At 40.2% G+C, this 27482-nt stretch overlaps 2 protein-coding genes across 2 annotated transcripts in view; one reads left to right on the top strand and one right to left on the bottom strand.

The window, feature by feature from the left end:
• Nucleotides 1-3826, top strand: part of si:ch73-206d17.1 (tyrosine-protein kinase STYK1) — a 52161-nt gene extending 48335 nt beyond the window's left edge. The window contains exons 10-11 of the mRNA XM_028807731.2: nt 97-2024; nt 2604-3826. Of these exons, the coding sequence (XP_028663564.2) occupies nt 97-310 (214 nt within the window). The 3' untranslated portion in view covers nt 311-2024; nt 2604-3826. The remainder of the gene's footprint in view (nt 1-96; nt 2025-2603) is intronic.
• Nucleotides 3827-10724: 6898 nt separating this feature from the next.
• The window catches only part of si:dkey-205h13.2 (uncharacterized), a 57844-nt gene continuing 41086 nt past the window's right edge, over nt 10725-27482 (bottom strand). The window contains exons 9-12 of the mRNA XM_028808275.2: nt 19907-20087; nt 15690-15793; nt 12015-12186; nt 10725-10865 (exon numbers count right to left, since the gene is read on the bottom strand). Coding sequence (XP_028664108.2) covers nt 10754-10865; nt 12015-12186; nt 15690-15793; nt 19907-20087 — 569 coding nt within the window. The 3' untranslated portion in view covers nt 10725-10753. The remainder of the gene's footprint in view (nt 10866-12014; nt 12187-15689; nt 15794-19906; nt 20088-27482) is intronic.

The raw sequence follows: 27482 nt of genomic DNA, 5'->3' as shown, positions 1-27482 counted from the left end.
ACAGGGAACAAGGCAGGAAACAAACCCTGGGTAGGGCGCCAGCCCACCGCAGAACAATAGAGTTTACCTACTTTTATATCTTTTTTTTTTTTTAAGGTATGACATTATGAAACACTGTTGGATGTGGGACCCTTTAGACAGACCCTCATACTCTGGACTGATTAAACAGATGGACTCCTATGTCTATTGTGCTGGTACAAACAGGCTGTCATCCAAGAAGCCCCTGGATTTGCACGAGTATAGCCTTATAGCTGATGTGATTTGCTGCACTCCCAGGCAGAATATAACTGATAACGGGGTCAGACTGTGAAAAGATAACAGAAGATGGAGAGAATAGATTACAAACCCACCAGTGGAGACATTGCACAGAAATATATTAGATGATGTATATTAAATATCTCCAACCTGAGTGATCTTCTACAGAATTAATTGGTCAGACCAGGTTTCATCAGTTATTTAGTTTCATGGAGTTACATGACTTTTATTTAAACTTTCTTTAATAATGAATTATTGTGCTTTATATTTAAAGATCACCTCATATTTTATTAATTTCATTTCTTATTTGATAATCATGTGACATACAGGGGTGACACAGTTCTTCTTCCTTAGCTTTTCCCATTTTTATATGGGGTCACTATTTTTGACAAGACACTCTGTCATCTTCATACTCATTCCCATTTAATGCTTTCTCCCTTTAAATAGTTACTTATACAATCCATCCAACTCTGCCTTGATCTCCACCTTCTTCTCCTTCTCTCACCATTCAATTTGATGACCCTCTTGCTGACACAGTTGTCATCTCTTCTCATAACAGTTACCATACCATTGCAGCTTTTTCTTTTGGATCTTCTTCGAGATTTCCATAACTTTTGCAGTTTACCCATTCCTCTCATTTTTGTTTTTATCCATTTTTGTCACTGCACAAATCCACCTCAACACGCTCATCTCAGCTACTTCTGGATTTCTCTTTTGGGTCCTCATCAGGGGCCTTGTTTCTACTCTATATATCATAGTTGATCTGACAACCATCTTATAGAGCAGGGGTGGGGAAAGTCAGTCCTGGAGGGCCGCAGTGGCTGCAGGTTTTTGCTCCAACCCAGTTACTTAATTAGAAAACAATCCTTGCCAATAATTTAATTTCATGGCTTGTTAGTGCTTTAACTCTGCCACGTCAGGTCATTCACATATCCTAGATTTTCTACCCCTTTCTATGGATATCATCTAAATGATTTGAAGTCTAAGATGGAGGAGTAATTCTCAGTCCTTCACTTTTTTCTCTTCACTTTTCTTCCAAGTATTTAATTAAACCCAATAGTGCATGATAAATACACACAGGTGTAAATGGTAACAAGCTTTGTCATTTGCATCTTACTGCTAATAAGGAGCCATTAAAAACCAAGAATACAGCTGTTTAAGACTAAAATAAGCAATATGGGTTCAAAATCTTAACGAACGAGACAACTAAAATGAAGCAGAAGTGTTACTTGAGCAATAAGGGCTTCTTATTAGATAGATAGATAGATAGATAGATAGATAGATAGATAGATAGATAGATAGATAGATAGATAGATAGATAGATAGATAGATAGTTTATTAATCCCAAGGGGGAAATTCACATACTCCAGCAGCAGCATACTGATATAAAAAAATATTAAATTAAAGAGTGATAACAATACAGGTAAAAACAGACAATAATTAATAATATTAGGCCATTGGGTTGGAACAAAAACCTGCAGCCACTGTGGCCCTCCAGGAATGACTTTGCCCACCCCTGTTATAGAGTCTTCCCTTCTTCCTAACAGGAATTCTTTGATCACATAACACACAAGACAGCTGTTTCCAGAACATACAAGGTGACACAGTGATGCAATGCTAACACTGATGCCTCATGGCTGCAGAGCGAGGGTGCAAGTCTGACTCAAAGCACTGTTTGGGAGTAATGTGCATGTGTGGTGTAAGTAGGCTTTCCAATGGAGCTGTGGCTCATCCAGGGTCAGCTTCTGCATTGAACATGACACTTTAAGGTGTGAGACATGCCCAGACACCACCAGACTGAGACCATATCTTTCCAAATAGCACACGTTTTATTAAGCATCAATAAACACAGTCCCGCATAGCACACTGTGCTCCCAGCACCAATCACCCCTACTCCGGGCTTCTTTCTCACTGTCCGTGGGCCGCCTTTCCTCTCTCCATGGGAGCCTTGTCCTGCTACCACTCCCGACTCTAGCTCCCTTATTGTAGGGAGGCAGCCTCTTTTATAGTGACCCGGATGGGCTCCAGGTGCTCCGTCTAATGACACTTCCTGGTGTGGTGGAAGTGTCAGGAGAGCACCCGGAAGCACTCTGGGCATCCAGAAGGAAGGATCATCCTCCATGTTCCCGGGAGTGGCCTAAGTAAATGTTTCCCGAGCTCTCTGAGACTCGGGGCACCCCCTGGCAGTGGTCACGGGCCCCAGTGGGCTTGAGCCTCCTTGCTCCTCTCCCGTGGTCATCTCGAGATCCAGGGCAGTTGCCCCCTCGTGGCCCGGAGGATGAAATTCCCACCTCCTGGTCCTTCCAGGCGTCTCAGCTGGGTCTGTCCCCCAGCCACTTTTGACAAAGGATAGGTTGTGTCCTACTGCAACTTTGACCTTGATTAAGTGGATCTGATAACAGATCGATACAACATATACCAATTGTTACAAAGTTACAATGGCAGTGCCCCTTTTGTGTCATTGAACTCAACAACACTTATGTTATAAAGTCTTAAATTAAATATGGCATAACTCTGAAACTGGGGCATGATATGTCAGTGATGTGCCCTGGTGAGCCTCCATATCACAGCACCAGAACTACTAGTGATGATTGAAATAGAAGAGTTTTGTTTCACAAAAAGTTTCAGGAAATAATCTCTAAAATTGGATTCACGTGTGACTTCATAACTGCAAAATGTGACAGGGTAAGAAGTAAAGATATTGTTCCATAAGCGTTATTCCACAGTTGAAGCTACTGTCTAGTTCCTCAGCCACCCTGATTTTCCATTACTCTTTCCATGCAGCTTCACACGCTCTCATCTTCCTCATGCACTGCCTGCACATTCACACTGCTGATTCTACCTGCACCGCTCATTTGGGGTCAGAAGTAACACCACCTGTGCTTATTCTTACTCAATTCTCTAAGCTGATCCAAGCCAAAATCCTTCTAGTGGCTCACTGGCAGAAACACACACAGGCCAATGGATTGTAGAAATGGCGAAGTGCTTCCTGGTAATTACTCTCTCGCTCTTTATACTGTAATATATTTCAACATGCTTTTGATGTCATATGTGCTTGAGATGTTGCACAGCAAAGTGCCAGGACCATAGTAACAAAATTCTGACACCCATCATTTTGACCACAGAGAAAAGTTGGAGTACTGCTTGCCTGAGGACAGCAGAAAGAATGTAGTCAAAAAACAAAGCACAGGTCAAAACCTGAAGGCTAAATAGATCATCAAGCTTGAAAATCATAGTCAAGGACACACAAGGATCAGAAACCAAAATAACCAGAAATTCGCTAAATAAAGTAACAAACTACCCAAATCATGGATAGGAGAGCTTTAAATTATTGCACCAATGATGTCATCGCCACACTGTCCTGATGCATCCTGGGATACAATGTCATGGAAATGGATGACGCAAAGCACACAACATAGTAGAACCTAACAACAAAACAAAATGGTCCAGAGAAACATTTGAAACTAAAGTAAATTTGTTAAAATGAGATTCTAATCTAGAAATAGTAAGAGAATTAGATTTTTTGGGTATAAAAACCTCCAGATACACTGCCAAGAATATTTTGAGGCATTTTGAGTCTCAGGAAAAATTAATAAAAGCTAAAATTATAACAGCTGGGGCTGAAAGGAAAACCCTGACATAAAATGACATTGCAATACAAAATGAAAATGTCAAAATTAATTACCAACATGTTCCTGACATTAACTTTGCCTTTACTCTCTGCTGTTCTTCAGTCATATGGACAGTTGGTATTCCACAAAGAAGAAGATAAAATCAAGATAAATACGATTACTGATAAAGTACACTCCTGTTGTAATGCCTTTATTTTTTTCCATACATTGAGTCTTACTTTATAACACAGTATAGTTTATTGCCAAATTAACACCTTGGACATTACTGTTTCTTGGTTCTTTCCAGTTCCACAAGTGTCAATGCCTGAACATCATTAAACATTCTGCAGCTGAACTTCAGCTACACTGAAGTGCTCTCTGGTGTAGCTTTTATGCACCTTCATCTCTGGACTGCTATGAATAAAGTTCACCTAAAGCACTGCACTGGACAAGACAGAAGGAAATTTACACAAAACACAATTAAATGGCACCTATCAGAGGAGTCCCAAGTCTGATGTGCCTCCTTCAGTCATGGGTACGTTGGCACACAAGATGTGCTTCAATTAAACTACTAAATGAGCTGCACTGAAAGTGTCTTCTATTCTTCTATCACTGCTTGAGTTATAAGAAATAACAGCAAATATTCGTTCTTTTCAGAATTCATTGCTATAAAGTTGGCTACTTCATGGCAATGACTGGAATGCATTGACTTTTCTGAGATGGTAAGCAGCTTAACTCATTCTCATAAAACTGAACGGGATTGCGGGAAGAAAAAAGTCACACAGCTTTCTTAATCCATTCTCATGGCTTGTTGCCCAAAAATGGTGAAATTCATCTGCACCAGAGCAACACACCCCCATGTGCTACAAACAAGTCATTAGTGCATATAAAAGGAAGCGGGGACTGAATAGAAGATCATTTAAGCATCACATATTTTTCTTTTTCAGATTTACAATTTGAAGAAAATAATAAACCTCCTTGAGTGACATATTTCTTCAACGCTTAATTTCTTGTGTCATTTCATACACACCATATTTATATATCTGTATTTAATTGAACAAATGAAATATGCCATTAGAAATAAACACTTGTGGGAACTAAAGAACAGATTGTAAAAATATGATAATAAGCTGTGTCAGCAAAGTACACTTTGAAAGTGCAAGAAATGGAGAACACAAGTTGCTTGAAATAAACGATACATTATGAGCTTGAGATGAGCCCTTGTAGGATATATATAAGTGATGAAATCAACTCAAAAACAAACAAGAAGACAATAGCAAATAAGTAAACAACTAGACAGGCCGCATCTGGAGGGCTGGGATTGAATTCTGTCCCCATCACTGTCTATGAAGAGATGCCATAAAATCTGCATGGGTTTACATTCTGGTTCTCCAGTTTTTGTCCCAAATCCATAGAGTTACAGTAAATTGTGTAATGGAGGGGATCCTTGTCCAGGGTTTGTTTCAGCCTGTCCCTCGGCACTTTTGGGAGAAGATCCAGCACTTCTGTGGCTCTAAATTTGACAGGGTGCATACAGAACAAGCATAGACAGAAAAGAAGATGAAGGGATAAGACAAGTTCCGCTAACAAAGCCGAGGAGAAACTGAAACAAGTTTCCAGAAGGAGCACAGAGCAACTCACTGTGTGTATATGATGAGACACAATTACAAGAATGAGTTGAGAAGATGGAGGAATAACTTCAAAAAGAGAAGCAGAGTTAAACTCCAGTGCAAATAATGTGAAAAATGGATTGAAGATAATACATTAAAGGAAAGAGACAAGTACTAGAAGGTGGACAGATATTCAAATAGCCCAACGAGAAGAGGAGAGGAGTCCAGATAATGAAAGATACCATTACTTGTATGCAAGATATGAACGCTGAATGAAACAATTAGAACAAACAAGACAAATTGTCAAAGAAAACAAAAAAAATGAAAATATAAGACAGGAAGTAAAATATGGGACACATTTAAAAAAGGAGGTGACAAATGGCAGCTGCTAGACAAGATATTTCTGCAATGAAAAGAGATGTGCAAGTGAGACGCACTTTGAGCAAAGTAGGAAAAAGTGTAACAAATTAACAAACACGACAACAACATGTACTGTAGATGGGAGAACATTAGGGGTCTGATCATCATATTTAAAGGGGGGCGCAGGAAAGGGCCAGAAAGAAAATATGCCTGAAGATGATGTCTGAGGATTGAAAAAAGATTGACAGCACACCTCACTGGTGCACCAATAAGAGCAGACCCCTTGATTCCCATACAAGTCCGACAACTCAGGAGGCTGGAAGAACAAGACGGAAAAAGAAAGAAATAAAAGACTTTTCATGATTTTTGCACAGAGACAAAGAGCTTGTGTGTATGTATTGTTTTGTCTTCAGTAAACACAACAGTATATGTGTTACCCACTTAGTGTCCTGCGTCATTTTCTTTTCCCAAGCATGATATGCAAAAAACAACAAGTTGCAAGAAGGAAATATATAGAAAAATAGTAGTGAGATGGTAATATGCAATAGCGAAAACATGTGCAGCAGATATAACAACAATGTGTAGAAAGTAGGCAGCAAATTACACTAGTCAGACACAAAACTGCAAAAATGAGACAACAGTAGCAAACGAGAGGTTAAGTTTACAAGGAAGGGACAACAAAGTATGTGTACAAGAAAGTTGTGCCAATAAGACAAGTAGAACTTCATATATTGTAAAGTGAAGACAAACTGTGGTGAGAGTAATAGAAGGCATTGTAGGAAAGAGTGAGGAAGCTAAAATCCAGGGGAAGAAATAACAAATTACATGCTGTGACAGACGACCGGCTATGGACTCCGGTTGTCACCCCCAGGCCGCTAGGAGGAGCCCTCCGGACAGCATATTTGTGCCCCGAGTTCCAGCAGGGCCTCATGGACTTTGTAGTGTTTTGACACAGCCCTGCTGGATACCTTGGGGGCCGCCAGGAGTCGCTGTAGGGGGGCTAGTGGGCTCTGGCATGCCCTATAACCCGGGAGTGCATCCCAGTCACGTGACTGGAAGAAGAGATGTGCTCCCGGGATGAAGAAAAGGACTGTTTGCCCTGACCCGGAAGGAAAACGGACTTGTGGGTTTGGCTTGGAGCCACTTCCGGGTCAGGGGCTATAAAAGGACTCTGGGTAAGCCCAGACACTGAGCTGAGCTGGGAGGTAGGGTGGCGACATGTCTGGGAGTGGAGGATTGTTAATTAGAGAATTGTTTATTGAATATATGAGTGTGGTGTGTGGAGTGCTTTGTGCACTGTACAATAATAAAAATAATAGTTATTGTACTTTCACCTGGTCATCAGAGTGGTACCTGAGGGTTCGAGAGGTGGACACGAGCCTCAACTGCTACAATGCCTACGAGAAGATAGTGTGGGAATGGTAGAAGAGGTGCAAACAAGACACTATAGTACAGCAAATAGTACAATAAGACACTATAAGGGGATACAAAAATTGTGGGCATATGACAAAGAGCTCAAATGAAGGTATTGATCTGACTGAGAGTCAGTAACATTTTTAATGAAAGGGAGCAGGAAACAAAGTCAAGAAACTGAGCTGATGTCATAGCCAAAATCTGTAATCCAACAGACATCAAGTTGAATATGTGAGTCAAAAAATCAAAAGTTGAGAAAGCAAAGGAAAGGCTGAATACCAGAAAAGAATTAAACAAGAAGAGCATGGGGGGCCCCGGCTGGGACACCCTGACTATGAGAGAGTATTTTCAAGACCATTTCTTCCCCGGACCGACAGAGGACAGCAACAGGTTATGAGGATGGACGTTTGCAGGGCAATATTTGGCAGCACTTCCGCCACACCTGGAAGAGTTGCCGGAAGAAGCTTGTTGGGCACCTGGACTCCTTCCAGGTGCCCTATAAAAAGGGGCTTGTCGCCAGGAGTCAGCAGCCAGAGTCGGGAGGAAGAGGACAAAGCCTGTGTGGAGGCGGTGACAAAGGAACTGTGCTGGTGATTAGTAAACTGTCCTGGACTGTGTAAGTAAAACAGTGTGTAAACTATGTCCTGCCCATCTGTGTCGGGGTTAGGGTGGCTGTACCTGCCAGGGCATTGCGAATACTAAAGGGATGTGTGTGCTGACCTTTAATATACAGTGACGTCACACACTGCGCACTGCCAGTGCCTTCTGAGAATGATTGTCATGGAAATCATGACACTAAGTGCTGTGCACAAAAATGGTGCCATCTTTTCTCGTCTATGGACACATTAGTATCAAAAAATAAATCTTTGCACAGGAAAACCCTAAAATTGATGCGTAAAGGTCAAAATAGGACTATACAAATTCTACAAAAACTAAATTCCTAATCATAACAGGTAGAAGATGCAAATTAGGAAATACATTGCATAAAGAAGACAAAAAAAATAAAAAACTGGGTGTGTGATAAGAAACTGGGATGAGACAACATGTGCCTATAAGACAAATGATATGAGGTTACTGGAGGGAGACAATAGATTGTGGGAGTCAAACTGAAAGGCCTAGGATTGAGACAAGCAAACAGAAGGAAAACACCAAATTGTGGACATAAAATAAGAAGCTCTAGGATATGACAGAGGTATATTGGGTCATTATTGTCACATGTGCAGAGTACAATAAAATTCATGCTAGGGTGGGCGTTAGCATTTTTTGGTGAAATGATTAGTGAGCAAATATACACTAAATACCTATACATTTATATGTATACTGTGCATATTATATATGTGTATGCATGAATAAGGATACTGAATATGAATTAGTAAAAATGAAAACTTAGCCATCAACTACACAAGAAACGTTTCTGGGACGTTTTCCTTTCCTCTGACAAAGTGCAAAAAGAAACAGAATAGAGAAAATGAGTGTGTTTTTAATGCACACATATAACTAGATTGAGGTGAGCAACCTGGTTTAGGCAGAAACCTGGTTTCTTAAAAATCTATGTTGACATGGACAAGTATTACTTTAGAGTTCTCCTTTGTCAAAACACTCTGACGTCATTAAACTGTGCAAAAAAAAACAAACAAAAAAACACCATCAGCGGATGCTGTGAATCTGAGAAATAAGCATGAAGCTTGTGCTCATTTTCTTGGGGTTTAATAATATGTTTAGTTAAAATGATGTCAACTCCTGCCTTGTGCCCTGTGTTGGCTGGGATTGGCTCCAGCAGACCCCTGTGACCCTGTGTTCGGATTCAGCAGGTTGGAAAATGGATGGATGGATGGAAAATGATGTCTTATTTATAGGTTTCCATTACCGAATAACTAGTTGCTAACTCTTTCTGCTTAGCTGTTCCCTGCAAAGGACCTGCCTTACACCCAGTGCTGCCAGAATAACAATAACACAGTGTCATAGAAGACAGATAATGGTTCGTTATCCAGCCGGGATGCCTTTATAATGGAAGAATGGAAGGAAACCATCTTCTGGAGCCATGTGCTTCCCCAGTCCGACAGGTGGCATCAGCTCTCTGGTGGATTCCCCATATACACTCTTGCAGGGCTTCATGGGAATTGGAGTTCCAACAGGCAGCTCTGCTGGGACTCATGGTAGCCACCAGATGGAGCTGTGGGGAAGAGGTTTCCTCCACTTGTGGCGGGGGGAGCTTCCTGACCCACAAGTGTTTCTTGGATTCAATGTCGCAGAACCGGAAGTACTCCTGGGTGCAGTATAAAGGAAGCCACTCGTCCTCAGAGGCAGAGTCGGGTGGAAGAGGACAAAGCTGACTGAGGAGGAGTGGAAGAGTGAGTGAGTGAAAAGGAAGAAGACTTTCTGAAATTGCACGTTCAGAGAAGCCTATGAGAGATATTTAAACACAATAAGTAATTTGTTTGACCCGGGACTTGTGCAGTTGTAGTTGGGTGTGGGTTGCTGCAAAGTGCCATCCCCCCACAACCAACTGGTCACAGACGGTATTTTTACTTCAATAAGATAAGTATTGCATTAGGTTACTCACTACTTTAAAAAGTAATCAGACTGCATAACACACATTACTTTCAACATGTTACCCTACTGCTCTCGAAGTTGTGTTGCTGAGTTTAGAACTGTAAGTTCAGATCATCTACCTAAATTTAACGATTTCAACCAATGCTATTGCCCAAATATTTGCCAGTGCAAATTTCTCTTGCAAATTCGTCTACTCAAAGGTTGTGCAAAGTACATGTGCAGGCTGACAGAGTGTAATGAACATGACATGTGCAGACTACAAACTCCTTAACAGTAACCTGGTTAAGGGTTTACATGACCACATAATCTGATTATTCACAGAGGAACGAATCTACCTCTGTTCACCAGATCTCTCAGAGGCCAATTACCTAATTTCTCTAAAGGGTTTACATGGCACTTTAGAAACCAGGTTTCTGTGAATAATCGGGTTATTGAAGAGCATGTAAACACAGTGATATAGGAATGAGGCACAGTGCAGTAGTGGGATAAGATAACAAGTTGCACAAAACAATATATCAAACTATAAAAGCAAGGGGGTAAGAAGAGAGAAAATCACAATAAGTAGCGGGAGTGTAGTTTGCAGGAACACATCCAACTGAAGGATCAAGAAAAGACATTACTGATTGAGCTTGAACACATCTAGACACAAGCTATTCAGATCATGTAGATTGTGAAATGTATGGGAGCAAAGGAACAATATTATCAATAATAGAGACTGTAGGATCAAGAACAGAGCTTGTAGGATCAGAGTCCAGGAGATACCTTTGCCTGTGCGCTTATGTGTACTGAAAAATAATTAAGTATGAATAGACACGTGATGATCTGGGTTTGCTGCTGTATATTTCAGGTTTTAAGCCTTTATATATTTTGTATTCATTCCATTGGAAAAGATAATGTGAATGCTGAAACTTTCACAGAGGCACCCACAGCACTCCCATAAGGCTCCACTGCTTACATAGCTGTGCAGAACAGGTAAGGACAGGTGAAGCGGACTTTAAAATCTGCGCAGGTCTTATTTGGCTGAGCAGCATTCACACATGCGAAGCCATTTGTTGCATCATACCTGCAAAGGTAAAGGAAAACATTTGAAAATCAGAATGGGAGAACAAGCAACTGAAGGGGATCAATCAAACTGCTAGGGTTAAGTTATTCTAATCCATATACTTTGATAAGAGTTCATCTAACACTGGAAATTTTGCTATTAGCTGTGCATTCAGCGTGCCAAGATTTATAAAATTCATATACACCCAAGTCAAAATTTTATTTAAATTCTGCTTAAATAATTTAGATGTAGAAGGCAATGTTCTACTGTACCTCTGATTCTGGCCCATTGTTAGAAAGAACATCACTTGAGTCCCACAGAAGAATGGAAACTAAAGGATATGACGTGCTATTGTCTGTAGCTGGAGCACGGTGCTGTACGACGGACAACCGTCCTGATTTTCTAAGTCTACGTCTCATGCCAACAATGGAAGAATGCAGGGCTGGGGCTTGTGGCCTTTTGGTGTCTTTGCACACTTCAGCTCAGTTTCATATCTTGTTCTCTTTCTCCCATGTTCTTTACTGAAGTCCAGTTCTTATTAGAATTTTCCTCTGTTTACACATTACCTACTTGCTTTCTGAGACAAGACTAATTTTTTTTAACCTGCTGAAATTGTGAAAGCCCTGCATTGGGAAGCTAGTGGTTATGTGAAGCGGTTGGATAAAGCGAGGTATGGGGTTCAAAGAGAAGGTCTGAAGGGTTAGAAAGGTAGTAGTGTGCTGATGGAGTGAGTGTGGGCTACAAAGTGGAATGAGTGGGATGATGGATAAAGAGTATGAAGGGGCAATGGAGAATGACGAGGGATATGGAGGGACAGGTAAAGGGGAGACTAGATGTTTAGATGGAAATGATGGGTACAAGGAAATCATAGAGGATATGCAGATAAGGGGGCTAAGGTGAAGGAGAAGAAGGGATGTTGAGGTGGAAAAGGGGATGAGGAAAGAGGATGATATAAGGACAATGAGCAGGAGAAGAGGAGGAGGAGTGAGGGTGGATGAGTACATGAGAGAGAGAGAGAGAGAGAAGAACAGGAGGAATAAAGTGGTGAGAGGGCCATACTGTCTGAGAGTGTGTGTACAGTATGTGTGTGTATGTGTGTATTGGTTTATGGGGGAGGGAGGTAAATTAATATCAAAAGCATTTCCATTCAAGAAGAGGTTTTATCCTTACACTTGAAAAACATTTTCGGTTTGGTAGGCAGGAATTCCTAAAATGGTTACAGCCTCAATTCCAATTGGATCAGAGCAGATCTCTCCTGGGTACTCCTGGTGAAGCTCTGCCAGGGTCTCATAATCTCCCTTGTTGTTGGGGTCATCTCGATCAAACCACTTTGTCCTGCACTCTGGAGAAAAACAGACAAAATGTTAATATTCTAGATGGAATGACGATGCTGAAGAAAATGGTCCAAAAGCTGCCTTCTGCTGTTGGTACTGTCCTGAGCATTGTGATCCTGTGATTTCTGAGGTTAGTGGATATTTGAATTCTACAGCCTTAAGAGTGGTGTGTGGGTATGGTTTAATGTTGGAGAATGTGAGAATACGAACCCATCTAAGGCCCAGTGAGATGACTGATAGGAGATGGAGCTCAGCTGTTGACACTAAAGCACAGGGTTCTACATGATAGATGGCTACATGGTGAGAACAAGGCAATGTCCAGAGGGGTGCTAAGCCTGAATATCTTAAACTTCCTTTGAGGTCTTTGGATCTTACAAAGATCAACATAGAGTTTAACAGAAGTTGCTGTAAATAAATAAATGTGAGCAACTAAGGCACATACAGCAAGCTATAGGAAATATAACAGTCAGAATATTAGAAAATAAGAACAACTGTGATGGAAACCTGCCATTCAGCCCAACATAGTTTGCCTATCCGGTTCACTTGATTTCCCCGAAATGGCATAAAGTCAAATTTCCACAAAGTATTACAGTCCACCACAATACTCGGTAGCTTCTTCCATGTGTCTACAGTTCTCTGCATGAAGTAACACTTTGTACTATTTACTTGAAATTTACAATCAACAAATTTCCATGTAGGTCATAATGTTCCTACTGAAGAATTAATTTTAAAGTAATTGTCTGAATCCACTGTACTAATTCCTTTTACAATTATAAACACTTTAATAATATCACCGCTTAATCCTGGTTTTCTTAAACTGAAAAGGTTTAACTCCTTCAGTCTTTCCTCATAATTCATACAGTATCTCATAGTCCTGTAATCAGCCCGGCCGCTCTTCTATTTACCATCTCTAGCTGTTAAAATGATGTTTCATATTTCATTTTTCATGGCCATTTAAAGGGATATTTTTTAAATTTAAAAGCAGTGAGCACATCACACCCATCCTGCTCCGTCTTCACTGGCTCCCTGTGTCTTACAGAATCGAATATAAAATCCTACTAATAACCTACAAAGTCTTAAATAACCTCGCCTCAAACTACATCAGTGACCTTCTCCATCACTATGTGCCTGCCTGCCTACTAAGGTCCTCTGATTCTGGCAATCTTGTTGTGCCCCACACTAATCTACACTCCATTGGTGACAGGGCCTTCAGCTGTATAGCGCCCAGACTCTGGAATGACCTACCGAAATTAATTAAATCAGCGGACTCCATGAATTCTTTTAAAAAACAACTCAAAACTCATCTGTTCAGGAAGGCTTTTAGCTCTACTTGACTTTATTACCCTTCTCTCAGTTTACTTCTCTGTCAAGATGCTCATGTAACCTGTATGTGTGTGCGAGACCATCAATTATGTTGTCTGTTAAGCTTTTTTTCTCCGAATTCACTGTTGTAATCTTCTTTATTTATTTATCTGGTTTGTACAACGCTATATACTGTATACCCTGCCGTTCTTCTTATATCCTGTAAGTGCCTTGAGCATGGGAAAGGCGCTATATAAATAAAATGTATTATTATTATTTTACTATTATTACATTGCTTCAGTGTTTTTTATGGGCACTGCTATTTGTTTATTTGTTTCCTTAGTGACAATCCAGAATTATAATAGTGGGTGACAACGGGATAAAAGGTTGCTCCTGATGACATTTTGCTATCCAAAACTGTGGATGTACAAAACCTCTTTGTGCTTTCGTGAAAGATACCTTAAAGATTTTTACTTATTATTTTGACTTTGATTTTCAGTTCTTACTTAAGAGTTTTGGCACTTGGTCAGCGTTTGCTCAGTTACGATCTTTCCATTCCTCTTAACTGTGCCTCTTCTCCTGATCACTTCATGGATGCTAGCAATGAATACAGCAGCATTGCCATGCCTTTTAAAAACATTTAGACTGCAATCTCCACTTCAGATGAGGCCTGATTAGTCAATTGTGTAACTTGACATTTGAAAAAGTTAATACTCCTCTTGGGACAAATCAAATACTTACTCTCTATCTGTGTATCTATTATACAATGTTTTTCCTGTCTATCACATATCATATAGTGCCTATTTAGTATATGATATATCTATTTATGAATGATATAGTGACTAGCGAAAAGTTTGAGAATTTCAGTGAACTCAACAAAATGCATTGAAGTCAATGGGTAAGCAGAAACTGAACATGTTTTGAGTGGATTAGAATGATGCAGTTGTCTTGTAAGTGTCCCTGAGAACTAGGGAGGTTACTGCCAACTATGTTGGACTGATTATTTTGGCCAAAATGGGACTTAAGTTGTGAGGCAGTGGGGCTAAGCACTGTGCCACCCTGAAATAAAATTGCCTTAATACTCTGAGATTGTGCATTACTTATCCCACAATACCTTAAGCCCCTCATCTCTCTCTGCATCCCATGAGGTCCTATCACTACCACTAACACACAACAACAGAGTCTCTGATGCAAGAGTTCAGCGTTATGTACTCGGGATGCCTGTCCATGTCATTACCCGATCTGCACTATACAGTGAGGTGCATAACATGCCTAATCCAGCACTGAAGACACAACGTACAACTAATTTATGCAGAAAAACAAAATATTTTCAGAATATTCTTATTATGGGCAGTTAATGCGCCTCTCAGATAAAAAATCTCCAAGCTGTGTATTCATATGTACTGTTCAGGTCAGGCTGTGACATAAAGAGTAATGTTGAGTGAAGTTGTTTTGTTTAAATGCATGCAGGGTACAAATATGGGATGTCTGGTCACCACATGCAGAGGTGAGATACAAAGAACACAGGGCTGGCCACACAACAATAAAGAGTGGAGCAGCATGTGAATGACATGGATGATAGGAACCTGCATAAATTACTTGGCGGTAGTCAGAACCATGGACAGCACTTACACAACACATTAGAATCACGATGACCAGACCTGACAATATTAGTAACTGTAGTCATATTTTCATGTGTAAAACCTAAAATGAAATTCTTACTTGCACATTCAGCCAACATGCAACACGTAACCATTCTCCAGCACCTTGATAAATAAAAATCTATAAAACATATAACAGTCAGAAAACAAAAATTTGCTTACCTGATATACCTTTTATATCTCATTCCACTTATTTAGTTATGTCAGTTTCCTGAAGTCATTGTTAAAAAACTAAGTAAATCTCCTTGGGTGTGTAATTGTAAGAACAAGTACAAGCAAAGCATGCAGATATAAAATCATAAAACCAAAGCTACTTAAAGAATAGGCTTAACTGTCATCCTGCAAGATTTTCACTGAGAAAGTCAAAATAAGTGTGTGGCATGTGAGGGGACTAAGGGAGGATCATCTATCAAATCTACACATTGTTGAATGAGAAAAGGAGCGGTGGATAGATTCTCTCCAGTTATCCATCCAGCACCCATGAATATCTGTCCTCTGAGTTTATGTTGGCTTCACATCATTTCTCTAGTTGGGATTTGAAGTTCTACCTTGGCAAAAATCTGCAGGACAGGTGAGCTTCACTTTGTAGTCCTCACAGGTCTGGTCCTCCTGCTGGGTGTTGATGCACGCAAAGCCATATATGTTGTCATAGCTGGTCAGGGGAGACACAGAAAATGTATTACCATTTGAAAGCACTGTAAAAAGGAAAGAAAGTCCACAAGTAGGTATAAGCCCCCATTTACTTGATAATTCTTTATGAGATTCTTCCACTTCATTCCTAATCACTCTCTACTTTATAAAGTACCTATCCTCAATACTTGTAACTTTGTAAAGAAAATACTTTATCCTGGGTGCCACGCAAGTGGTGGCCTTTTGCAGGAGCTCTCTCCCTTGGTGTTTTGGGAATTATTATTAATGATAATGTTAAGATGTGGCTTTCGGCATGTTACTGTTAATCTTCAATGAATTTTTTAATTGAAGATCTGCTGCTGATGACCTCAGTGGTCATCGTATATCAAATGACGAGATGGGAACTTGAAAGTTATTACAGTGTGAGCAAAGAGGTTTGGAAGAATCGGATGGCTTTTTATGTCTATAACATCAGAGAATGTAATGAGACTCTGAGCTCGTAAAGAGGAAAAGGTTAAATGTTTCCCATCACCTTATTGCAGAAGCAGCTCATCCAAAGATGGAAAGAATATGGAACAAGAATAAAAGTAAGCTGGAAAGGACTCAGAACTCGCCTGACCCCATAAGTTTGAATGTTTGATTGCTTTTAAATAAGTTGGATGAACTTTTACGTTTTATGGCAAGTCATGAACTGCTCCTGGTACTGTGGAATTTATTTATTGTGGAGAACCATCTTAAACGTATTTTGGATGTTAATTAATGCCGGACAGTTTTCATCTTTTATGATCAGACAGTGGTAAATCAAAAGAGGGTCTGGAGACTTATGAAGGAGATGCAAACACATTACTATTAAAGCTGATAAGTGTGATCCAGACTTTGAAGAGCTAAACTTAAAAGAAGTGGTGAGGCAGCCTTCTGCTGTTATGCACTGTGGCGGACAGCCGGTGTCCATGCCTGGCCGGGATGCCCCTTCGTTATTATATAAATATATTTGTGAATTTCTCCTTGGGATTAATGAAGTATCTATCTATCTATCTATCTATCTATCTATCTATCTATCTATCTATCTATCTATCTATCTATCTATCTATCTATCTATCTATCTATCTATCTATCTATCTATCTATCTATCTATCTATCTATCTATCTATCTATCTATCTATCTATCTATCTGTTCAGGGGAGCAGCCATGGACTGTGCAATACCTCCCCCTGGACGCTAGATGGCCGCTCCCCCTGGGTTGGAGCAGTGCCTCGGTTTCCCACAGAGCTCCATGGGAATTGGAGTTGGGTGCAGCCCTGTTGGGTCTTGCAGGTGCCACCAGGGGGTGCTGCAGCTGGGACTTCTGAGCCTGTATGGGCAGCGTATTCGCTACACCCGGAAGTGCAGCCGGAACTCGGCAATCAACCACCTGGAGCACTTCCGGGTGCACTATAAAAGGGCCCAGCAACCACCACTCAGCGGCCAGAGTCGTGAGGAGGAGGACGAAGCTTGACGGAGGAGTGGGGATGCAAGAGAGGACTGTGTGTGTTGGTGTTTTGCTGTACTGGGGACTGTGTTGTGCCTGTGGGGGTCACGGGGAAGATGTGTCCCACCAGTGAAGAAAAATAAATCTGTTTTATTTTTACGCGTGCCTCCCTGACTCTTTGTGCCAGGTTGGGTGCTCACATAGCGTCTTTGTTACAACACCTAAAATCTGGAATAGCTTACTGATAGAAATTCAGGCTAATATGGTGGAGCACTTTAAAAAACTGCTAGAAACCCATTACTTTAACATGACTTTCTCATAGCTTCATTTTAGTGTAACTTTAATATACTGTATATGAATTTAATTATCATTATCATTGATGGTGGGTCCAAAATCTGTACTAACCCCTACTTTCTCTACTATTGTTTGTCTGGTTTTCTGTGGTGGCGATCTGCTCCACCACCACCCGATCAAAGCACTGTGCAGTCCCTACATTGACGGATTGAATGCCAGAGGTCCACATGACCATCATCATCAAGTTCTTCCATGTGAAGCCTGAAAACCATGAGGACTGATTGAGATCATTTACTGTATGTTAGGTAGAATGCCTGATGGGGGCTTGGAACCCCTGCAGATTTTGTTTTTTTTTTCTCCAGCTCTCTGGAATTTTTTAATGCTTTTTCTGTCCTCCCTGACCATCGGACCTTACTTTATTCTTTGTTAATTAGCATTGCCTAATCCTATTTTTATTTTTTTCTTTCTTCATCTTGTAAAACACTTTGAACTACATAATTTGTATGAAAACATGCTGTACAAATAAATGTTATTGTTGTTGATGAACAACTGACTGAATTTGTCCACCATACCACCTAGGAATGGTTGTATCATTTCTAAACTCAACAACAGAACGATAAGTAATTCTGAACCAACATTCCTTTTTCAGACACAAGTTGGACCTACATTATTCAAATGTTAACACCTTCAAATGAACATCTGGGCAGGACTCACCGTACTCCTACCTATAGCCATGTCACTGATTGCAGCAGTTCTCCAGCCAAAAGTTCTTATGTGCTGTTGTTTGTTTTATTATTTATATATTATTTACATATTATTTATATATTTCTCTTTCTCACGCTTCTGTAAAGTTCTAAATTCCCCTTGGGGACAAATAAAGTCTATCTATCTATCTATCTATCTATCTATCTATCTATCTATCTATCTATCTATCTATCTATCTATCTATCTATCTATCTATCTATCTATCTATCTATCTATCTATCTATCTATCTATCTATCTAGAAGAGAAAAAGCCACACAGACCAGAACAGAATATACAGACGTCACACGGGCAGTGCCCAGGCCAATACTCTTCAGGCTTTGTGAAGTAGTAGCACCAACTACTATGCCACTAAGCCAAGGAAATATTGAAGTTTAATCTTGTACAGTTCCTTACACAATTAGCACTCACTCAGTACTTTACAAGGCAACACATCCTTATTCACTAATAATACTTCTACTACATTTTGTTTAATTGTGTCTTTTAAGACACTCAATAACACATTACAAGATAAACTCATTAAATATATACTGCATGCAGCCCATATAAAAAGTTTTAATTTCTTTGGAAGTTTTCATATTTTTTGTTATACAGCATGAAATCATAAAGGATTTCATTTTTTTCATACTGAACAGTTAGTACTCTGTAATGTCAAAGCGAAAACAGATCTCAGCCAAGAGGTCAGAATTAATTACAAATATAAAGCACAAAATAACTGAACTCATAAGTATTCATAACCCGTCAGGTAAGTATTTAGTAGATGCACCCTTGGCAGATGTGACAGCCTTGAGTGTGTGTGCTCAGGTCTCTGTCAGCTTGACACTTTTGAACACGGCCATGTGTTTTTGGTTCTTCTTTGCTAAACTGTCCAAGCTCTGCCAAGCTGTTAGGGGATAAGGAATGAACAGCCTTTTTCAAGTCCAGCCAAAAATTCCCAATTGGGTAGAGATCTTGGAACACCCAAGCCCGGCTTCAGTATCCCACCACCGTCACTCTGGCATCTGTAGGACAATCCTTCAAAGCCCTTCAGCCTCTCCTGCTCCCTGGATGCTCAGTTGAACGATCCTACCCCAAGAGTGCCATTATTCTTGCTTGCAACAGGGTCAACTCCCAAGTGCAATGCCTTCTGTCCTCTGCACCAGTTTATGCACCTGATCTCATGATCTCCCCTGGTGACAAAACTCACAATCTTGATTTTCTTCCTCCTTTCATTTCCAATCTTTTCTTTCCTTTTTGAATCGCTTGTCTATTCTTCTCAGGCTCCTTTATACTCTGTGGGAGCAGGTGCTTTGCAAATTTGATCCATGAAGCATCAACAGCTGACCCAGTTTTGCTTGCACGTTAGCAAGCAAGTTGCTAGCTTCCTAACTTAACACCCCGCGGCCAAACAGCTTTGCACATTGGGCTTGAGGTGCTCTGTTTCTCAAAACTCTGCACCACCACGGACTCCAAACTTGTTTCACCACAGTCTGTCTCTGTATGTTTGGTGGTCTACAAAATGTTTTGCGTTACAATGAAGAAACTAAATAACATAAATTAGTACCAATCACTCTCACCTAGTTTGCTTTTTTAATGTGGAAGTAAAAGAAAAGACAAACCAGAATGCTCACATTTGGAAGATGTCCCCCGTAAGATGAGCCGGCACCCCTGCCACTGTCTGCACGTCAATGGAAATGGGGGCTGTGCACACCTTTCCTGGGAAAGTCATCTGAAGCCGCATGAGAGTCTCGATGTCCCCGTCCTCCACTGGGCTGTCACTGTTGAGCCAACCTGTCTTGCAGTCTGTAGAAACTGAATATAAAAACAGCAAAACAAAGCCACCCGATGTGTTTACAGTGCTTTAAATGTACAGAGATCCTTCATGCTGGAGTGTACAGCTCATAAAGGGCAGATGATGAGAAAGCAAAAGTTAAATAAGCTGAGCGTTTGATAAGAGCATCACATCTGTGTAGATTTCAACAACTGGGCATGCGCTTCATCTCATATCCAGAGCATTATAACCTCCACAGAATGAATAAAAGACGTCACAAAGGCAACCAAATCAGTCAGTATGTGAGAAGAACTGCATGAAGAACTGAATATTTCATTTCACAGATCACCCACACAGTGTTTTATATAAGCAGTCCTTCCCCACCACCTTGGCACCTCAAACCACTTCCCTGTTATACGAATTTCTGCATACGGGCCTCTCTGACCCAGACAAATCCTTTAGCGAAGCAGATAAGCCTTTGGCCAGGAAAAGCCAATTCAGTGCCACGGGACTGCTTTAGGACATGTTTAGGGAGGCTGCAGCTGTTGACCAGCATGTTAATGCGGAGCGGTATGCTGAAACTGTATCACGATATATAAGTAGATGTATACAGGATGTTACTATCGCAAAGCAAATCACCACATGCAACAACTAGAAACCCTGGCCAAGGTGTATGCCTTACTGAAAGCACGTAATGTTGGCTTTAAATCCGGTCACAGGACAGCCCTTGGATCAGCTAGAGCCAACCTGAACTGGGATATAGCAGGGTAGCAAAACAGAAAATCCAGAGTCATTTCCAAGATCCCAAAGATTTCAGAAGTCTGTGGCAAGGAAATCAAACTATTATAGACTGTAAGCCTACATCTCCCTTCCCAAGAACAAGGCTGGACTTCCTAAACAAATGTAACATCAATTTCAGAAAGTTTGATGCACCCCAAAACACACCTCCAAGGAAATTCACCCCTCAGAGGACCCTGCATAGAGTGTGCTCAGGGAATGTGGTAACCAACTAGCACACGTAGCTGTCAATATCTTTAACACCTCTCTAAACAAGGCTGTCATTCCATCATGTTTCAAAGTTACCTCTTGACATACTGGTACCAAAGAATTCATCTGTTACATGCCTCAATGAATATGGAACTCAGTCACATTATGATGAAGTACTGTAGTTTGAGAGACTGGTCAGGGCACATATCACATCCAAACTCTTCCCCATACTGGATCCCCTCAACTCTGCTTGCTGTCTTAACCACTCCACTGATGATGCCATAGCCACTGCACTCCAACTAAGCTTGGCACATATGAAGGATAAATACACAAACAGGTGGATGCTATTCTTAGACTTCAGCTCCACATTCAATATAATTATTCCTCAGCATCCCGTGAACAAATTTGCTTTCCTGGGCCAGGAATCTCTACTCTGCAACTGAATATTAGACTTACCCATGGAAAGAGCCCAGTCAGTCCAAGTTGGAAACAATATATCAAACACCATCCTTCTGAGCACTGGTGTTCCTCAAGACTGTTTCTTGAGCCTTCTACCCTTCACCCTGATGACATGTGACTGTTGCAGCAGGTACAACACAAATCACAACATTAAATTTACAGTTGACACAACAGTCACAGGTCTCATCAGTGGTGATGACGATTTGTGGACAACAATTAGTGGACTGGTGTCAGAAAATAACTTAATCCTAAATGTTGGTAAAACAAAGAAAATCACTGTCACCTTCAGGAAGAACCATGCCACCCACCTTACCCTAACCCTAACCACCTTTTTTTTAACAGTTCCGGTGTGGAGTCAGTCAGTCAGGAGCACAAAATTTCTGGGAGTGGAGTTAACAAATGATCTCTCCTGGACACAACACATCTCTTCCTTAGTCAAGAAAGGACAGAAGTGACTGCACTTCCAGTGGTGCATAAAGAATGATAATACCACTTTCTACAGAGAAAATATAGAGAGTGTATTGACCACCTGCATCTCTGTCTGGTAGCAAGACTGCAATGCCCCAGAATGGGTTTTCTTGCAGAGAGTGGTGTGAACAGCTGAGAATATCACAGGGAAATCACCCCACCCCTATTGAGGAACTCTACAGCAAACACTGCAAAAACAGGACCACCAACATTATGAGGGACCACACTCACCTCATAATGGACTGTTGGTCCTTCTGCCTTCCAGCAAGTGGAACTGAAGTATACAGTTTCATACAAGTTTCATTTCACAAGCTAGTAAGCTCTTAAATAATGATAAGTCTATAAATACAATGCTAGTCCATTAATATAGTGCAGTATTAACTTCTATTTGCAATATTAAGTACTCTTCTTGGCTATTAGGTTACATGTATGTGGTGAATTATGCAGTATTGTAGAGTATTTGTACTGTAATTGTCGGATTGGATAGACTGGCATCCCGACTGGGGTCAGGAATGACTACCTACCTGGCAGGGACACCATAATAGATGAAACCCAAAATTAGAGATACAACCCCGCCGGGATGGTCCTTAGCTTCTGTCCTAGTTGGGAAGATCAAATAATGGAAGGACAAGGGATGAATCGACTAATGTCCCCCATCACAAAAGGTGGCAGTGCAACCTTGGCTGGAACCCAGTATGGACACCCGCAGAGTTTCCTGGGTATTGTAGTCCTTTAAGGGTGATCCTGTTGGGGTCCTTAGGGGCACTGTGAAGAATGGACATCACTATAATGGTTAGCTTTTGTATGACCCAGAAGTACTTCCGGCAAGCACTCTTAAGAGCTACCCTGCCTCATCCAGGAGGAGAATCAGGAGGCAGAGGGTGAGAGCTCATGTGGATTAGGGAAATGAAATGGAAGAGGATAAGGGGGCTTTATTAAATCAAATACAGTGTTGGATTGTTAAAGAATGGCTGTGAACGTATCTCAGGAAGATAAACAAACTTTAATTTATACCTAAACTGTGTAAGGTGGAGTTGTGTCTGGTGTTCAGGGTTACGTGGTACCCTGTTGTGGTCAGAGTAAATAAAGTAAGTATCAAGTATGTTGGTGATTCTCAATTGTTTATTCTCATTAATATTCTTGTTAATTTTTCTTGGCTATTCTTGCACATAATTTTGTTCTGTTGTGTGTGGTTTTGAATGACAAATAAAGTTACCCTTGAACCTTTTGCCTTTCAACCTGAGTAATATAAGTAAGAACTTTAAAAATATATATATATATATAGTGCTTTTCAAAGTTAGTTTGCTCATAGCACCAAACCATTTACATTGCATTCGTTATCTGACCCACTCATCTGGTGCAGGTTTCGGAGTCCAGAACAACAGATGCAATGGAGACACCACGTTCAGATGGGGTAGTCATTCCATCATGGGGCACAGTAGAGTTCCAAATATGCCAAATCTGCACATCTTTGAGATAAAGGAGTAAAACTAATGTAGCAGGCAGACATGGGAAGAACATGCAAGCTCCCCACATAAACCAGCTGGTTTGGAATTTGAACCTGGGTTTCTGAACATGGGAGGCAGCAGCACTAACCACTGAGCTGCCTTCTTAACAGTGCGGTGAGTTTATTTTACAGAGCACTTCAGTTTGCATTTATGGCACTCTCACAAAGCTTTGTAAAATCATATACATTTAGTGCCTTGTCTTGTGAGTGCTGTCACAAAGAGATTTATGAAGCTCATTAACCTGTCACAATCTGTTCAGAACTCTGTCTTTGGCCACTCCATTCACACAATATCTGTTGTTTAATTCCCCCCCTTGGGCCTTGTATTTCTGTAATGCAGCAGTCATGTGACATGAGGGTTGGGGGACTTATAGATGACAAGGGAGGCCCTTCATCTGATATACTTGTGCTCAAGCATTCATTCATTTTCTAAACCCAACTGGATCAAAAGCTGCCAGTGCCCATAGTCCAATGCCAGTCCCGCACTCCTATTATGTTAGTTTAGAGGTACTAATTAACCAAGCAGACATGTCTTGAGAGAATGCAAGAGACATTCAGGGTAAGTGGAAAAAAAGACACGGACAGAATATGTACATGTGCTGTCAGTGACCGGGCCCCCACTTGAAAACATGTCTCCTGGATCTGCAAGGCAGTGACACTGAAGAAATGATGCTCATGTTAAAGTTCTTCATGTCTGCTTGTTCTTGTTTATTTACTGTTGTCAGACTCTCACCTCTGCTAACTAGTAAGTCTTTGTCTGTTTTTGTGTCTTTGTTCACTAGTAATTTTTTACTTGTATACCAGACCTTCAGCCTTTTCTGGGCTGGTGATGCTGACTTGTGTTATTTATTGATCTTCTTGCTCTCAGTATTTAAATGAGTAAAGTCCTTCTCCATCTTGTCAAATGACTTCATCCATAGCATCCATTACATGACCCTTGATGTTCCTGTGGCCATGAAGGTACCGCATTTTGTTTATGTATTTGTTACTTCTGTGTTTTATATACTGTATAATGATGTTAAGGGGGTGGGTCCCCGCTGATGCTACAGCTGTAGGACCAACCCCTGGACTACAGTTCCTTCCATAATGTTTAGGATGAACACACATTTTTTCTTGGTTTTAAACTATGGAACAGAGGGGTAAATCAAGGAATAATGTGTCTCTATCCCAAACAATATGGAGGGCACTGTATATACTGTAGGTCTGAGGAAACTGCAATATATTTCCATTTATTTGTTTAGAAGACAATTTCATCCAAAGCGACTTACAAAACAGGTCAAAATAATCTAGTAATCGGGGGGAATGGTGAGTGGTGGTGGGATGGATGTTTTTTAAGAAGTGACATTTGCGCTAAAAAAAAACAAGGAATATTTTTACTATACTTAATTTTTCCTTCAAAATTATTGAAATTTCAGTAATTTAATGTATTTACTGCATTACAAAAACAGATGCACAAATGTTTCTTAATAATTGTGCCATACGTTTCTTTTTTTTTTTTTATTAATTTTATTGTAATCATTCGGTACATATAGATCAATTTTTACAAAACATAGTATTGAAAACAAATCTAACCCCACCCATGAGAAGGAGAGCATGGCCAAAGGAGTAAAACTTAAGGCTTGTAAACATGCCTAAATTACTGAATTTAATAGGGCAAAAAAAGATAAATGGAGAAGGAAAAGAAATGCGGAAATAATTATTTCTTCTTATTCTAAAATATTATTGATTAGATCCTGCCAGGTTTTGAAAAAATTCTGTACAGATCCCCTAACTGAGAATCTGATTTTTTCCAATTTCAAATAATATAAAACATCGGTTTCCCACTGACTTATAAGAGGAGAGTTAGGATTCTTTCAATTTAACAAAATCAGTCTGCGTGCCAAAAGTGTAGTGGATGCAATCACCGTTTGCTTGTCCTTCTCCATTTCAAATCCATTTGGAAGAACACCGAACACAGCGGTTAATGGGTTAGGAGGGATAGTGACACCAAGGCAGTCTGAAAGCGCACTTAAAAATTTTGGTCCAAAATGTTGTTAATTTGGTGCAGGCCCAGAACATGTGACCCAGTGAGGCAGGAGCTTGGTTGCAGCGCTCGCAGGTTGGATCTTGCCCTGGAAACATTTTTTACAGTTTTAAGCGAGACAGATGAGCTCGATATATAATTTTGAGTTGAATAATTCTATGCTTTGCGCATATGGAGCTCGAGTGAATTCTCTGTATTGCTACCTTCCACTCCTTTTCTGATATATTAATTAAGAGATCTTTTTCCCATTGTCCTGTTGGATCTTTGAAAGGAAGGGACTCTAATAAAATTTTATATATTGCAGAAATGGTGTCTAAGTCCTCGAAGTTGAGCAATATTTTTTCCAGCATGGTGGAGGGTACGAGATGAGGAAAATTGGGCAGGTTCTGTTTGACATAGTTTCTAATTTGAAGATAGTGAAAGAAACGTGTAGCTGGAAGGTTAAATTTGGAATGTAATTGTTCAAAGAATGCAAAGATATTGTCTATATAAAGATCTCTGAGCAATTTAATCCCAGATCTTTTCCAGATATTAAAAACTGGATATGTTTGCGAGGGTTGAAAGAGGTGGTTCTTTTGCAGGGGTGCCACAGATAGAAGATTTTCCATCTTAAATTGCTTTCTAATTTGGTTCCATGTTCCGAGTGAGTGAAGCACAATTGGGTTATTAGTATATTTGCGATAACTTGCATTTATTGGAGCGCAGAGCAGGGAATATAAAAAAATGCTGCAGGATTTTACTTCTATTGCGGACCAGGCCTGTGTATGTTCATTTTTTTGTGTCCAGGTTTTTATGCCTTGTGTGTTTGCTGCCCAGTAATAAAACTGAAAATTAGGTAGAGCCATTCCACCTTCTGCCTGAGGTCTTTGTAGGGTCACTCTTCGGATACGTAAATGTTTTGAGCTCCAAATAAATGAGATTATGGTTGAATCTAATTGCTTAAAAATGATTTATTGATATATATTGGAATGTTTTGAAATAAAAAAGAAGCTTAGGAAGGATATTCATCTTAACAACGTTAATTCTTCCGGCTAGAGTGAGATGAATGGTTGACCATCTATGAAAGTCTTGCTTAATTTTTTCCATACAGATGGTGAAATTTTGTTGATAAAGAGCTTTATGTTTACTTGTGATATTTACCCCTATGTATTTAAACTGATCTGCTATGGTAAAAGGGTGTCCAATCTGATATTATATGCTTGTGAATTCACTGGAAAGAGTATACTTTTATTTAAATTAATTCTGAGACCAGAGATCTTTTGAAAATCTGAAAGTGCTGTTAAAACTACAGGCACAGTGTTTTCTGGGTCTGATATATATAAAACCATATCATCTGCATATAGAGAAATTTGCTCTTCCAGTCCTTCTTGGATGATCCCCTTTATCTGATAAGAATTTTGACAGTGGACCGCCAGTGGTTCAATGGCGATTGCAAACAGCAGTGGTGACAAGGGGCATCCTTGTCTGGTGCCATGTTCTAGTTTAAAGTAGTCTAAACAAATGTTGTTAATACAGACTGAAGCTTATGGACTGGTGTACAGTAGTTTGATCCATGCACAAATATTCGGGCCAAACCCAAATTTCTCCAATGCAGTGAAAAGGTAATTCCATTCAATCATATTCAAATGCTTTTTCTGCATCCAATGATAATAATATCTCTGGGATTTTTGACTTTGCTGGTGAATATATTACATTAAACAGGCGTCGAAGATTGGAAGATATGTGTCGGCCTTTAATAAATCCAGTTTGATCCTGTGATATTACCGAAGGCAGCACTTTCTCCATCCTTCTATCTATAATTTTTGAGAGTATCTTAACATCATTATTCAGAAGTGAAATTGGTCTGTATGATGCACACTGTAACAAGTCCTTATTTTGTTTAGGAAAAACGGTGATTAATGCTTGACGAAAAGTTTGAGGTAGAATTTGATTGTCTCTAGCTTCTGTAAATGTTGCCAATAAGAGGAGAGCTAGCTGAGTGGAGAATTTCTT

The sequence above is a fragment of the Erpetoichthys calabaricus genome, chromosome 8, assembly GCF_900747795.2.
Source record: "Erpetoichthys calabaricus chromosome 8, fErpCal1.3, whole genome shotgun sequence".
Taxonomy (NCBI): domain Eukaryota; kingdom Metazoa; phylum Chordata; class Cladistia; order Polypteriformes; family Polypteridae; genus Erpetoichthys; species Erpetoichthys calabaricus.
The sequence above is the reverse complement of the archived record's forward strand: the minus strand, read 5'-3'. Positions and strand labels throughout refer to the sequence as shown.